This window comes from Corythoichthys intestinalis, chromosome 10, assembly GCF_030265065.1.
Source record: "Corythoichthys intestinalis isolate RoL2023-P3 chromosome 10, ASM3026506v1, whole genome shotgun sequence".
Lineage (NCBI taxonomy): Eukaryota > Metazoa > Chordata > Actinopteri > Syngnathiformes > Syngnathidae > Corythoichthys > Corythoichthys intestinalis.
This window is the reverse complement of record NC_080404.1, coordinates 35674268-35686919: the sequence shown is the minus strand read 5'-3', so window position 1 is coordinate 35686919 and position 12652 is coordinate 35674268. Positions and strand designations below refer to the sequence as shown.

Genomic DNA, 12652 nt, shown 5'->3' with positions numbered 1-12652 from the left:
TCTTATAGCTACACCATATCGAAAAGAAATACTAGGATGCTCGCGGAGGGGAAGATTGAAAAGAGAGAGGGACCACTGCGTTCACGTGCTCAGGCATGGACAGCACCCTCTCTGTTTTATCCAAATTATTTATTTTATTTGACATCCATACATCGTTTTAGTATAAATATATGAATATATATTTACTTTAAAAAAAGTTAGCGAGAGAGAAGTCGGCCCGACCCGACCATAAATAATCACACATAAGTCGCTCCAGAGTAAAAGACGCACCCTCTGCCAAACTATGAAAAAAACTGCGATTTACACTCCGAAAAATACGGTATATACTTTTGATAATATTATGGGTGAAATACTAAATAAAGTTTGTGTTGAATTTTCAAATATAAAACTGCCGTAATTTCCCGAATACAATGCGCTCTTTTTTTCCCCAAAATCAACTTGTAAAATCATGGTGCGCATTATAAACGGGTACATGGATGGAGACAGAAATATATATATATTATGTATACATACAAACGGATTTTTTTTTTTATTGACACGGCCACGTTGTGTTGAAGAAACGTATGTAGCGATCCGTTGCCGACTATTACGGTACATGACATCTCCATTTTGTTTCGGTAATACTTCACTCTGATTGGCCGAATGATTTCGTCTGTGTTAAATTCTGCTTTTTTCATTCTTCATAAAGCACAGAATTTAGTTTCTTGAACTCATTTGAGTCAACATTTATTGCAGCTCCGCAACTCGGACAATAACAAACGTAACAACACAGACTTCCTGTGTGTGTCCGTTAACTATATCTGTCCCTCGGCAAACTCAAACCCAAATAACAATAGCTCCTATTGTTACTGTCGCGTCGACAGCGATGAACGCTCTCGGATTTCCAACTTACGTTCTCACTTTCATTTTTCCGCATTAATCCATGGAAGAAACATTTATTCATCATGATGAAACGAGCAAGTTATAGAGCAGCCTTTAAAAGAAAAGTCACATCTGTTTTGTTTTCTCCTAGATTCTGTTAAGTTGGAGAAGTTGTCAAATCATATTATTACAGTAAATATTGTCAGTTTATGGTAATGTTTGAACCACCAATATGCTATGCTTGTGCTGTGTTTCACCAGTCAGTAAAATGACATTTCTGTATCTGTACACGAGCTCTGTTTTCTTGCATTCTTCTATTTATTGGTGCTAAAATTAGGGTGCGCGTTATAAACGGGTACAATAATTTTCCCTAGATTTTACAAGTAAATTTGAGGTGTGCATTATACACGGGTGCGCCTTATATTCGGGAAATTACGGTACTCAGTCATATTTTTTTCTGTTGAATGTTTATCCTAACAAGTTGAATAAATATTATCAAGATTCAAAACGGTTTGTCGAGCATGTTTGGTTGTCAATGGGACATCATTATTACAAATTTTGACAAAACATTTGGGGATTTTTTGTTGTTGTCTTTTTGGTTCCAAAATGTTGATTATTATTGGCCAGTGAAGAAAACAACAGTTTGGACATGAAGGTTATGGTTTCCTGAAAAAAAGAGACCCAAACAGCCATTCTGAAGATATTTTTTCTTTGAAATAGAAAGGCAACATCAAAGGCAGGCAAATTCGGACAAAATAGGCTCAAATGTTAAAGGGTTAATGCATAATATGTCATTTTCTTTGTTATTTGTGTTTAGTTTTCCAATTGACCTCAACTGGAGTGTAAAAAAACTGCTTGAAAACCATTAACAATGGGTAGCGATTGGGTCAAAAAGTTTTGAGATAGATGTGCTGGAGATGACAAAACGGTTGCTTTTTGTCTCATGAAAATGAGCTACTACTCCCCCTCTATTGCATGGCCAACGCTTGCTTCTTCTTCTTGCCCTCATTCTACTTCCAAATCTCGGCATGCATTCTCACCTCTCCTCCCCCGTTTGCCCCATTTCTCTCACGTTTACCTCCCACAGGAAAACCTTCAATTCCTCCCTCTGTGCCCATTGCGTTCTATTCATACAAAAGCACAACACTAACATGCAGACGTATGATATTATTAATACTATGAAGCTCTAACTTCAGTGCTATTTCCCGGGCACGGAAATCATCTTTTCATGTCAGGATGTCTTTTGTGTGGCAGGATTGCGGATCGTTTCGTTTCATTTTCGGGGGCGACGAGCGAGGAGGCGATGGTGGCGGTTTAGTAATCTCACAAAAGGAGTATCGAGTAATTGATACGTGCCAGCGCGGATGTCAAAGATCAAGTCAAAAAAAAAATTCAGAGTTTCTTGTGCTTTTGTTAGCACCAATGTAGCTGAATTGTATTTAAGTCAAGACTCAATGCTTATTCTATGATCTTTGGAAAAAAAGGAAATAATGTCAGTGACAGGAAGTCTTTTACAAGCAAGAACGTGGACAATATTTCTATTTTAAAAAAGGATACAAGAATGGTTTTGTATAGATTTTTTTGGGGGAGAAATGTTTTTTTTTTTTTTAACTCTTAGCTTCACTGCCACTCTCCTAAGTGCTAAATATGTAATCAGCAGCCTCATTTGTGCCATCTGGAACAATCTTTTTGCAGGTGGTCCTGCTGCTCGTACTTTACAGATGCGCAAACTTGAGCTACCAGTGTAAAATTGTTGCAGCTTTTACGGCTGCTTGTTGTGCTGAGCTTTATCGTATGAGGAACCATATTTGGTCACATGCGAGCAGTTTTGTTAATCTTACTTTAAAAAAGTAATTAATTACAGTTACAAATTACTTCTCCCAAATAGTAATTGCGTTAGTAACTCAGTTACCTGAATGTAAGAGTAATTAGTTGCCTGGCACAGCCAGACTATTCTCCCTGTATTTTTCAAACTCTGTGAGAAATAGTCTGGGACCCAGCCCATTAACGGCCTCTCGAGCAAGGTACAAAATCAACCGTCCAATCAGATTCGTTTATTTCCGTGACGTGTTCTTAACGAGTAACGTCACTCTTGCGCGCCGAAAGTCGTCTCTACAACAACACAGATGGCGAACGATAGAGCCGAGAATATGTTTCAATCTGCGGTAAAACTAGTTTTAAATTACCAAAAACACATCGAAAAAAGTCATTGACATCAACACGGCTCACGCTAGCCATGTTGAATAAACTTCTCCATTCTCCGCTCACGCTAATTACTTGTTGCTTTAACAACGTCACGTCTGCCCGTCGCTGATTGGTCCACTCCGCTGTCTGTTTACTGTGGCTTGCCCCGCCCTCGGAATTTGATCCGCCGGACGGTCGCCAGACTCAATCGCTGGAACAGCGGTGAGTCTGGTATACCAGGCAAAGTAATTAGTTACTTGGCAAAGTAAATGCTAATTTTCATTTTTTTTCAACAAAAAAAAAAAACAAAAAAAACAACAAAAACAAAACAAAACAAAAAAAACACACAATGTGAAGTTTAAAGGGTCTTTTGGCACAATTGGCCCTAGCCCAATTCTTTACCCTAAACTTTAAATAGACTCAGGGGTATTGCGGATACTGAGATAACTAGATAGTAACCTTTGCTATGTGTGGAAGTCATTTAATGTTAGTAATCCACCGTTAAAGTTAAAATTGCTCCCATTATGGCATTAGTTCCCTTCTGTCTACTTTCGACATGTGTAAGTTTTAAAACTGTTTCATCATTTAAAGATAGATTTAAGTCAAAATTTTGCCAATTTAGGAGCATTTTAGATAAAAAGTTGCTTAGGTTCACTAGGAAGGTTCTCTACAACAGAGTCTTCCTGATAAGTCTACTGCTTTAAGATGGCGGCTGTTTACTAACGCATCTAGTTCTTCATACATGTTGCTAATGCCACCGTGTCTGTCATTTGCATCTAGTTCTGTATATATGTGATATCTACCGTAGCATCATGTGGGCGTAGTTTGTAGGCTATCGGCTACAGTCAGATATTATTGGAGCTACCAAGCATCGGGTTTGCAACGGCGTCACAACTCCCTTGCCTCCTCCACACTCCTACTCTGCTCTCTCTTCTCCGTGAGTCCATCTCTTATCTCGTGTCAGTCAACCAACCAACATAGTAACGCACGCCTTTCCCGCCTTAGTAACGGTAACGGCGTTGCCAAGATGAGAAAAGTAATTAAATAGATTACTCACTACTGAAAGAAATAACTCTGTTATATTCTAACGCCATTATTATCAACATTGCATGCGAGATCATTAATAATACACTGCTATGGTTGGAAGTGAATGATCATGTTTAAAACCCATGGAGATTTGAATCATTTTGATTTTATTAGAAAACGTTTTATTTGAAATATGTAGTTTTTTGGGCCTAAAATATGCATATACAGTGGTGCCTCTACATACGACGTTAATTCGTTCCAGGACCTTGTTTGTAAGTCGAAATGGTCGTATGTCGAGCAGGATTTTCCCATAAGAATACATTATAATTTCATTAATTCGTTCCACAGCCCAAAAACCTACACTGAATCCTTAATAAATACTGCTGGTACATTACAAATGACAGTTACACATACTGTAGCAAAACGAATAAATTATAAATAAAAATCGGAATAATAATCTAATGAAAAAATCTAATGTGGCGGACGTTTCTTAACTTATAAAGACTGGCGAATGGTGGTCGGAGGAGGACCGTGGAGATGCATTGTTGAGCCAGTTCATGGATGCCGACCACACTAGGAGTGGGAACCTCTTGGTACCTCACAATACGATACGATGTGCGATACAAAGCTCATGATAACGATGATATGACGATATGGTGATGCAATGATTATCGATCCATTGGTCAAGAAATAATTCTAGGATATTCTACAACAACTAATAAACAGAAAAAAAAGCTTCTGTTGTGAATTGGAATGTGTTTATCACTAGTAGATGTCCAATCCATTTGAACTGGGAGGGTGGCAGCGAATGAACATTCGTTCATTCGCTGCCATCCCTCCCGCTTCAAACGGATTGAACGTCTATGGCCGTGAGTGGCAGCCAATGCCAGACAATGAGGTAATTTTGAGCCATTTAAGTTCATTTACCTGTTGATTTTCAGATACTTCCTGTTGATTTTGGGGTATTTTATGGGTCACTTCCTGTTTATTTTGAGTTGCAGAACAAAATGATCTGGGTATCACCCAAATAAATAGGCAGTGACTCAAACTCAACAGGAAATGACTAATAAATGCCCTAAAATGAACAGCCAGTGACCTGTAAATGCCCTGAAAATCGGACAGAATGACTGGGAATGCTCTGGTTTTGAATGAACGAACATTCCCAGCATAAATGGATTGGGCGTCGAGCACTGTCAATGCAGCCTTAGATTTAACTGAGACACTATTACGGTTGAAGATTTTGATAGCAACTTGTTGGTTCCTTTTTTTTTTTTTTTTTCAGACATTGACACCTTTTTAAAACGATATCTCGATTCTTGGCAGGCGCATATCGATGACCTTTTGGGATACAAAGTATCACGATATATTACCATTTCGATATTTTGTCACACCCCTACACTACACGCTCATATTTTTGTACAATTTGCGTCTTCATTTCAATGGTAAGCGTTACCACCTTTTTCCTTGTTTCACCACCTTTCCCAACCTTTTTGAAACCTGTGTTTTCTCTCACTATAAAATCAGTCGTTCGTCCTTCTGCGGTGCTGTCATGTCGTCGTATTTCGAGCATGTCGTCAGATGTAGAAACAAATGGCGAGTCAAATTTTACGTGGGATGTCGAAAAAATCATGTGTCAAAGCGATCGTATGTCGAGGTACCACTGTATGTGCATACTCTATTTACACATGGACGCAGATGGAAACACTCTAGGACACAAATCGTAACAGTGCACTTGCAAACATACGCACACACACGTCATATAAGAAGGATCCATAATTGACAAACACTTACTCTGTGGGAACTTTGGTGGGTTGTCGTTGACATCGGTGAGTGTGATTTTGACCTCAGTGGTTCCAGACAGCCCGCCCATGTGGCCTCCCATGTCCTTAGCCTGGATCACCACGTCGTACTCCTGCCGGGCCTCGCGGTCCATGTTGGGCAGCGCAGTGCGAATGATACCTGCAAGCGGGGAGGCATAAGCTTCTGATGTCAATGCTTACACGGAATGGCGTACCACACGCATGCTATTTTTAGACCGTGACGTCGCATCGTAAAGCGGAAGTAAAGCCGAAGTGGGACATTATAGACCCGCCCTCGCATAGAAACAACGTAATTTGTGCTACTTTTCGCCGGTAATCTTTTAAAAACGAACATGCCGATCACGCATTGCTTTTTTGGAACTTGTAGAAACGACTCTAGACATTACGACACATGAAAGATGTTTTCTTCATGCGTTTCCGGAAACCAAAAACTCGGGAAGAAAAAATGTGAAGACCGAATCAACTTGCGTGGACTTTAACACCAGCTCGGTGAATTCATTCACATTTCATATGCAGTAAACATTTTGTTGGGTCGGCATGGTCTTTCAGAGGACAAAGGTAAGCCATTTTTATATTTTTAACTTATTTTTTTTGCGTAACATTGTGCCGTACTGCTTCTGTCTGACAATGAATGACCTGAAAAGAATTACAATGGTATCTGACTGCCAGTTACCGTTTAAAACAACTTTAGTAAGGGGGAAGTGTAAATAAATTATAGAATTAAGATTCGTTATCAATGAAAAAATTAAAAGTGTTCGTTGGCTGTCACTGAGTAGCATTTGCGATCGCTACACTAATCTAACTAAATTACCCCCAAGAACGGTCAGAGACGTAGGACAACCAGATGATATATATGAAAGACAGAGCTGATGGTAAAGGATAACTTGTTGAAACAGGAGAATGTCACTGTCAATCGCGTCGATAAAAAAGCTAAAGCTATGCTTAGGTCGTCTCGTTTTTTTCATCTTTTTCAGCCTTCGACACTAAAGCCATCTCTTTAACTGAACATTTTTATGTTCTTCCACATCTTTGCCAGTCAATTTGGCACCAGGCACATCATTTTCGGAAAGAATTGGTAGGTTTAGCTCTGTAAACATCTCCTTCGTACACGATTTCCATTCATTTCCTATTAGGGACAACTGGTGGCTTGTCCCTACCTAGCAACAGTAGCTAATGTCATGAATATTAACGAACGGAAGTGACGTGTTGCTTGCGGTACGCCATTTGGGATATTGAGCATTTTGGTTCAAATTAGCCATTGTTTCAGCATTTTGAGATTGCCTACAGTATTCTTGGGCGAATTTATATTGAGTATTATTGCAAAGCTTTGGAGCTTTCATCATATGTGGCAAAACTTTGAACAGTTGCACTCAACAGATGGACCATACTAAATTGCCAAGCTATTAAGTTTTCACTGTGATGGTGGTTGGCGCACGGCAAAGTTTGGCGATGATGCATAGCTCAGTAAGTACAGTTCAAGTCAAACCTAAACAGGCTTGAATAAGGTATTATCCCATCTTGACCAAACTTGAAACAGGTGTAGTGGACAGATGGCCAAATCTGGCCATCTTGGCTAAATCGCCAAGTGTTTGACAAAAGTGTTTGGAGAAAAAATGACAAATTTGATGATTCACTATAAAAAAGGAAACTCCATTAAATCATTGTACTTTGTACATACGCTGACTTCTAGTGAATTCATTCCATTGCGACCAATTTTAAACCATGTGTAGTAGACAGCTGGACAAGGCTAAAGTACTAAACAATTGAGTTTTCATCATTTGGTGTAGGTGGAGGGTGGCAGCAAGGTTTGGTGACTCCTCATGAAAAATAAAACATTAATAGCTCAGCTCCTGTCGTACCTGGACAATTTTAGAGAATGATTACAATCGCGAACAAATTTGAACCAGGTGTACTAGACAGATGGAAGATAGTAAACAGCAAAGCTTTAGGGTTTCAACTTTGGCATACCAGTGGAACAAGTTGACAAATTTGGGTGATTCCATGTACATAAACGACACAGTAATAGCTACACTTCTGCTGGACCTGACCGACTTGTGTTGTCCAAGGCAATTCATCCCATTGCTACCAAATTCAAACTAGGTGTAACAGACAGATGGATGATACTAAATTGCAAAGCTTTTTCGATTCTAACAAGGTATGTGGGCAGAGCAAGCTGACAAATTTGGACGATTCCACATACATAAAGCGATAATAACTCGGCTCTTGCTGCACAGGAACAGACCTCTAATGGGCAATTTGAACCAGGTATAAAAGACAGGTATACTCTGTTTTATTCATTGCTTGTTGTGCAAAACTGGAAAAAAAATATCTACGGTACAGAAATTGAGACTCGTGCTCAGTTTGTTCCCATATTCCTGTAGTGAGGAAGTGATTGCGTGTTTGATCCTTCTCGTTAGTTGCCCCGGCAACCAGGCCACAGCCATCTGATCTCATTGCACTTTATGACGTGGCTGCCAGAAATCATGTATTTCCCGACAGAATCAATCAAGCTAAAATATAGATGAATTTAAACAAGCGTGAGATTATTTTTCTACATTTCAAACATTCATAATCTGGTGATGTGTGTTAAGGCTTTTATGGTCACTGCGGGCCGGCTGTGCGCATGTGTGTGTGTGTATGCATGTGTGTGTGACAGCACGAAAAGCTGATAATCTCCAAACCAATTAGAAATGTGAGCTTTGGATGCGCGCCAGTCAAATGGCCGACACCACTCTGATTAGCCAGATTTACTCTGCACAAATCCACCATCAAAAACTCATCCTACCCGTCCACCCTCCCCTACAGCTACAACTAGATGTCTCTCTGTGTGAAGCAATGTCATCTCCACTCTGTGTGACCCCACACATCTCCCTGTTATCACCTCGCTCTGTCCAAATGTCAGGCCAGGACTCTGTAACCACCAAACTGCATGTGTTGGTCTTTTGTGAGCACTTTAGAGTTGCTGCTTCACTGACATTTTACATAACTGTAATCTTTACTCATTTTTTTGTGTAAATCTGCTCGGTAATGTACTTACAATTTAGGACCAAACTCATTACCTGGCATTAACAGTGATAGAACTATTTGAACTGGGAAGGCTGGCAACAATCATTTAAGTAAACACTATAAACACTAATATATATACAGTATATATATATAGATAGATATACAGTAGGGAGAACAAGTATTTGATACACTGCCAATGGGTTTTCCCATTGACTGTGTATCAAATATTTGTTCTCCCCACTGTATACAGTATATATATACAGTGGGGCAAATAACTATTTAGTCAACCACTAATTCTGCAAGTTCTCCCACTTGATAATATTAAAGAGGCTTGTAATTGTCAACATGGGTAAACCTCAACCATGAGAGACAGAATGTGGAAAAAAAACTCATAATCACATAGTTTGATTAAAAAAAAATTGTTTTCAAATCATGGTGGAAAATAAGTATTTGGTCAATACCAAAAGTTCATCTCAATACTTTGTTTTGTACCCTTTGTTGGCAATAACGGAGGCCAAAGGTTTTCCGTAACTCTTCACAATCTTTTCACACACTGTTGCTGGTATTTTGGTCCATTCCTCCATGCAGATGTCCTCTAGAGCAGTGATGTTTTGGGGCTGTCGTTGGACAACACAGACTTTCAACTCCCTCCTTACCCTGTGGCATCAAAATGATAACAAGAACGGTGAGCAAAAATCCCACAACCACACGGGGGGACCTAGTGAATGACCTACAGAGGAATGGGACCACAGTAACAAAGGCTACTATCAGTAACACAATGCGCCGCCAGGGACTCAAATCCTGCACTGCCAGACATGTCCCCCTGCTAAGGAAAGTACACGTCCAGGCCCGTCTGCAGTTCGCTAGAGAGCATTTGGATGATCCAGAAGAGGACTAGGAGAATGTGTTATGGTCAGATGAAACCAAAATAGAATTTTTTTGGTAGAAACACAGCTTCAAATACTTATTTTCCACCATGATTTGCAAATAAATTCTTTAGAAATCAAACAATGTGATTCCTTACACTTATTGATACTTATTTGCCCCTCTGTGTATATATATATATATATATATATATATATATATATATATATATATATATATATATATATATGTATACATCTCTTGTGACATCAGGCGGGGACAGGTAGTGGAGGGCCGTTACATTCCTTTTCCAGAGCTGAAGAATCAAGTCAAAATGGCCGCCAGCCCAAAGACTACACTTCCCAGCATGCCGCACAACACAGCCAGGTGTGGCTGCTTAAGCCACCTAATTGCAGCTGGCCTGGAGGACAATATAAAAGACGTCCAGATGAAGCAAAGGGGGAGGTGGAAGGAGATTGACAGAGAGACTTGGAAGAAAGTATTTTGAGAACTGACCTAAGGTGCCATTCTTAAGACATTTTAGTATTTTGATGAGAACAGACCTAAGTTGCCATTTTTGAGACATTTTAGTTGATTGTTTGCTTTGTTACTGTTTGTGCCACATTTTGGCCTTTTTCTTTTGGGGAAACCCGCTGTTTTTTCTGATTAAAGAACTGTTTGGTTGGACACATTGGCGTCTCAAGCTCCTTCTTGGCCAGGCCTGCCTCATGTGCGGTCACAATATATATAACATTCATTCATTCATTCATTTTCCATGCCGCTTCTCCTCACGAGGGTCGCGGATATATATATATATATATGTGTGTGTATACACACACACACACATATATATATATATATATATATATATATATATATATATATATATATATGTGTGTGTATACACACACACATATATACAGTATAGTGGAATTAAATTGTTTATGGACCAATAACAGTTGGTTGAATGTGGGTATTCATGTATATGGGTGAACACAATCAAGCAACAAAAGGAATGATGTTTAGTTGTGATTACAATTCAGTAGCTAGCTAGTAGGAAAGGTAAAAATATTGATCAGAGAATCAATAAGGGAAATTTATCATTGTTTTCCAAAAGCAAATGTTTGAAAAAAATGTTTTTGATTAATTTGAATCATAATAAGTTTGCTTTCATGGATGACTAAAGAATATTTACTGTAAAGAGGCTTAAATAACAGGATGACGGCAATTTCATTGAAAAAAAAAAATGGCTCTAGATGTTAACCACAAATCAAAATAGTTAACGATGAATTTGATGCTCGATAAGGGTCGACAAAGTTTGACTATTATATAAAACAGTAGACATGAAATCGTAACGTATTCATCCAAATGACCTAATGCGGATCATGTCGTCAGAGCTAAGAGACCATTTTAATAATTTAAAACCGTTAAGACCAAATTGTGTGGATGTGTCTTACATAACAGTACGAACAAAAAAGTTACAAGAACCCATGCCAAAAACTCAACAAAAAGGTAAACATTTTGGTTTGAATCAGCTGAAACACTGACAGTCTTCCTCTATGGAATTTCCCCAAATGAATTTCAATTGGAATTGAGGATCCTAACAAGATGGGCGACAACAACAAATAAAATATTTTTTGCTGATGTCATCTAAAGTGGAAAATTTGAACAAAGGATACTGCCAATTTGGTTTGAAGCAGGTATTTTGGCCACCAGTTATGCCGATCAAAATGAAATTGGATTCACAGGGGCATCAAAAAGCCTCTGAACAGAAAGCCGGCCATCTTGGTCAGAATTAGCTACAAGGGAATTCGTTTAAATGTGCCCCAAAAGGGACCCGGTATCAAAATGTTGTGGTCATTGTATGCATGTGTGAGCTGTTCCTCAATGTAAAGTATAGGCACATCTTGTATTTCTTTGTACACCTATTCCTTGGTTCTGACCTGTCTGAGGCTCCACTGAGAAGTATGGCTGTCCTTGCAGGATGCTGTACACCAGCCGGGCGCTGTTTCCATATGTAGGGTCATCGGCATCGGTGGCCGTCACCTGCATCACTGACGTACCTGAGACACACACATGCATATAGTCACCTCCAACATCTCTGCTCGAGCAGTAGAGCTCGTCTATCAACATAACCTAATTGAAAGCCAGAACAGACTAAAATTCTACATTCAAACTTGTCTTGAAACTTTAATTGAAAAACCTAAGCGTATTATAAAACCTAATCATGAACGTTACCATTGTATCTAATCACTGATTGTCCAGTATTTAACCCCAATCCTGATTTAAATTCATACCTTTGAAACCGTATTGTGAAACAGTAATATGAGTTTGAACGGCAACTCCATGAAACTCCAACCCTCTCTGAAAAGTCTACTTTGGGACCATTATTTAAAACTCTAACCCTTCCCATTTAATGACTTCTCCAATGCGTTTGATTCTGTCCAAAATTTGGAACTTGTCTGAAACAATACAGTGGTACCTCTACATCCGTCTTTAATTTGTTCCAGGACCTGGTTTGCAGGTCGAAATGGTCGTATGCCGAGCGCGATTTTCCCCTTATGAATACATTATAATTCGATTAATTTGTTCCACAGACCAAAAACCTACGCCAAATCCTTAATAAATACTGCTGGTACAATTACAAATAGCAATTACACATAGCAAAACAAATCAATTATGACTACTAATCATAATAATGATGTAACAAATGGGGTTCTAATGTGGCCGTCGTGTGACTGACGAGAGAGAGTGAGGTGTGGCAGAATGGGAAGTTTTTACATTTTTTCATGTTGTTGTTGACGTCGGCTACGGCGGACAGTAGACGTGTTGTGTTGCACAAGCTCCAAAATATAATGATTAAAAACCTGACGAAGCTGACGACTTCTTTG

At 39.1% G+C, this 12652-nt stretch overlaps 1 protein-coding gene across 1 annotated transcript in view; it reads right to left on the bottom strand.

The window, feature by feature from the left end:
- The window catches only part of cdh11 (cadherin 11, type 2, OB-cadherin (osteoblast)), a 124811-nt gene that overhangs the window by 20808 nt on the left and 91351 nt on the right, over window positions 1–12652 (bottom strand). Inside the window, exons 6-7 of the mRNA XM_057847974.1 lie at window positions 11705–11824; window positions 5863–6030 (exon numbers count right to left, since the gene is read on the bottom strand). Of these exons, the coding sequence (XP_057703957.1) occupies window positions 5863–6030; window positions 11705–11824 (288 nt within the window). The remainder of the gene's footprint in view (window positions 1–5862; window positions 6031–11704; window positions 11825–12652) is intronic.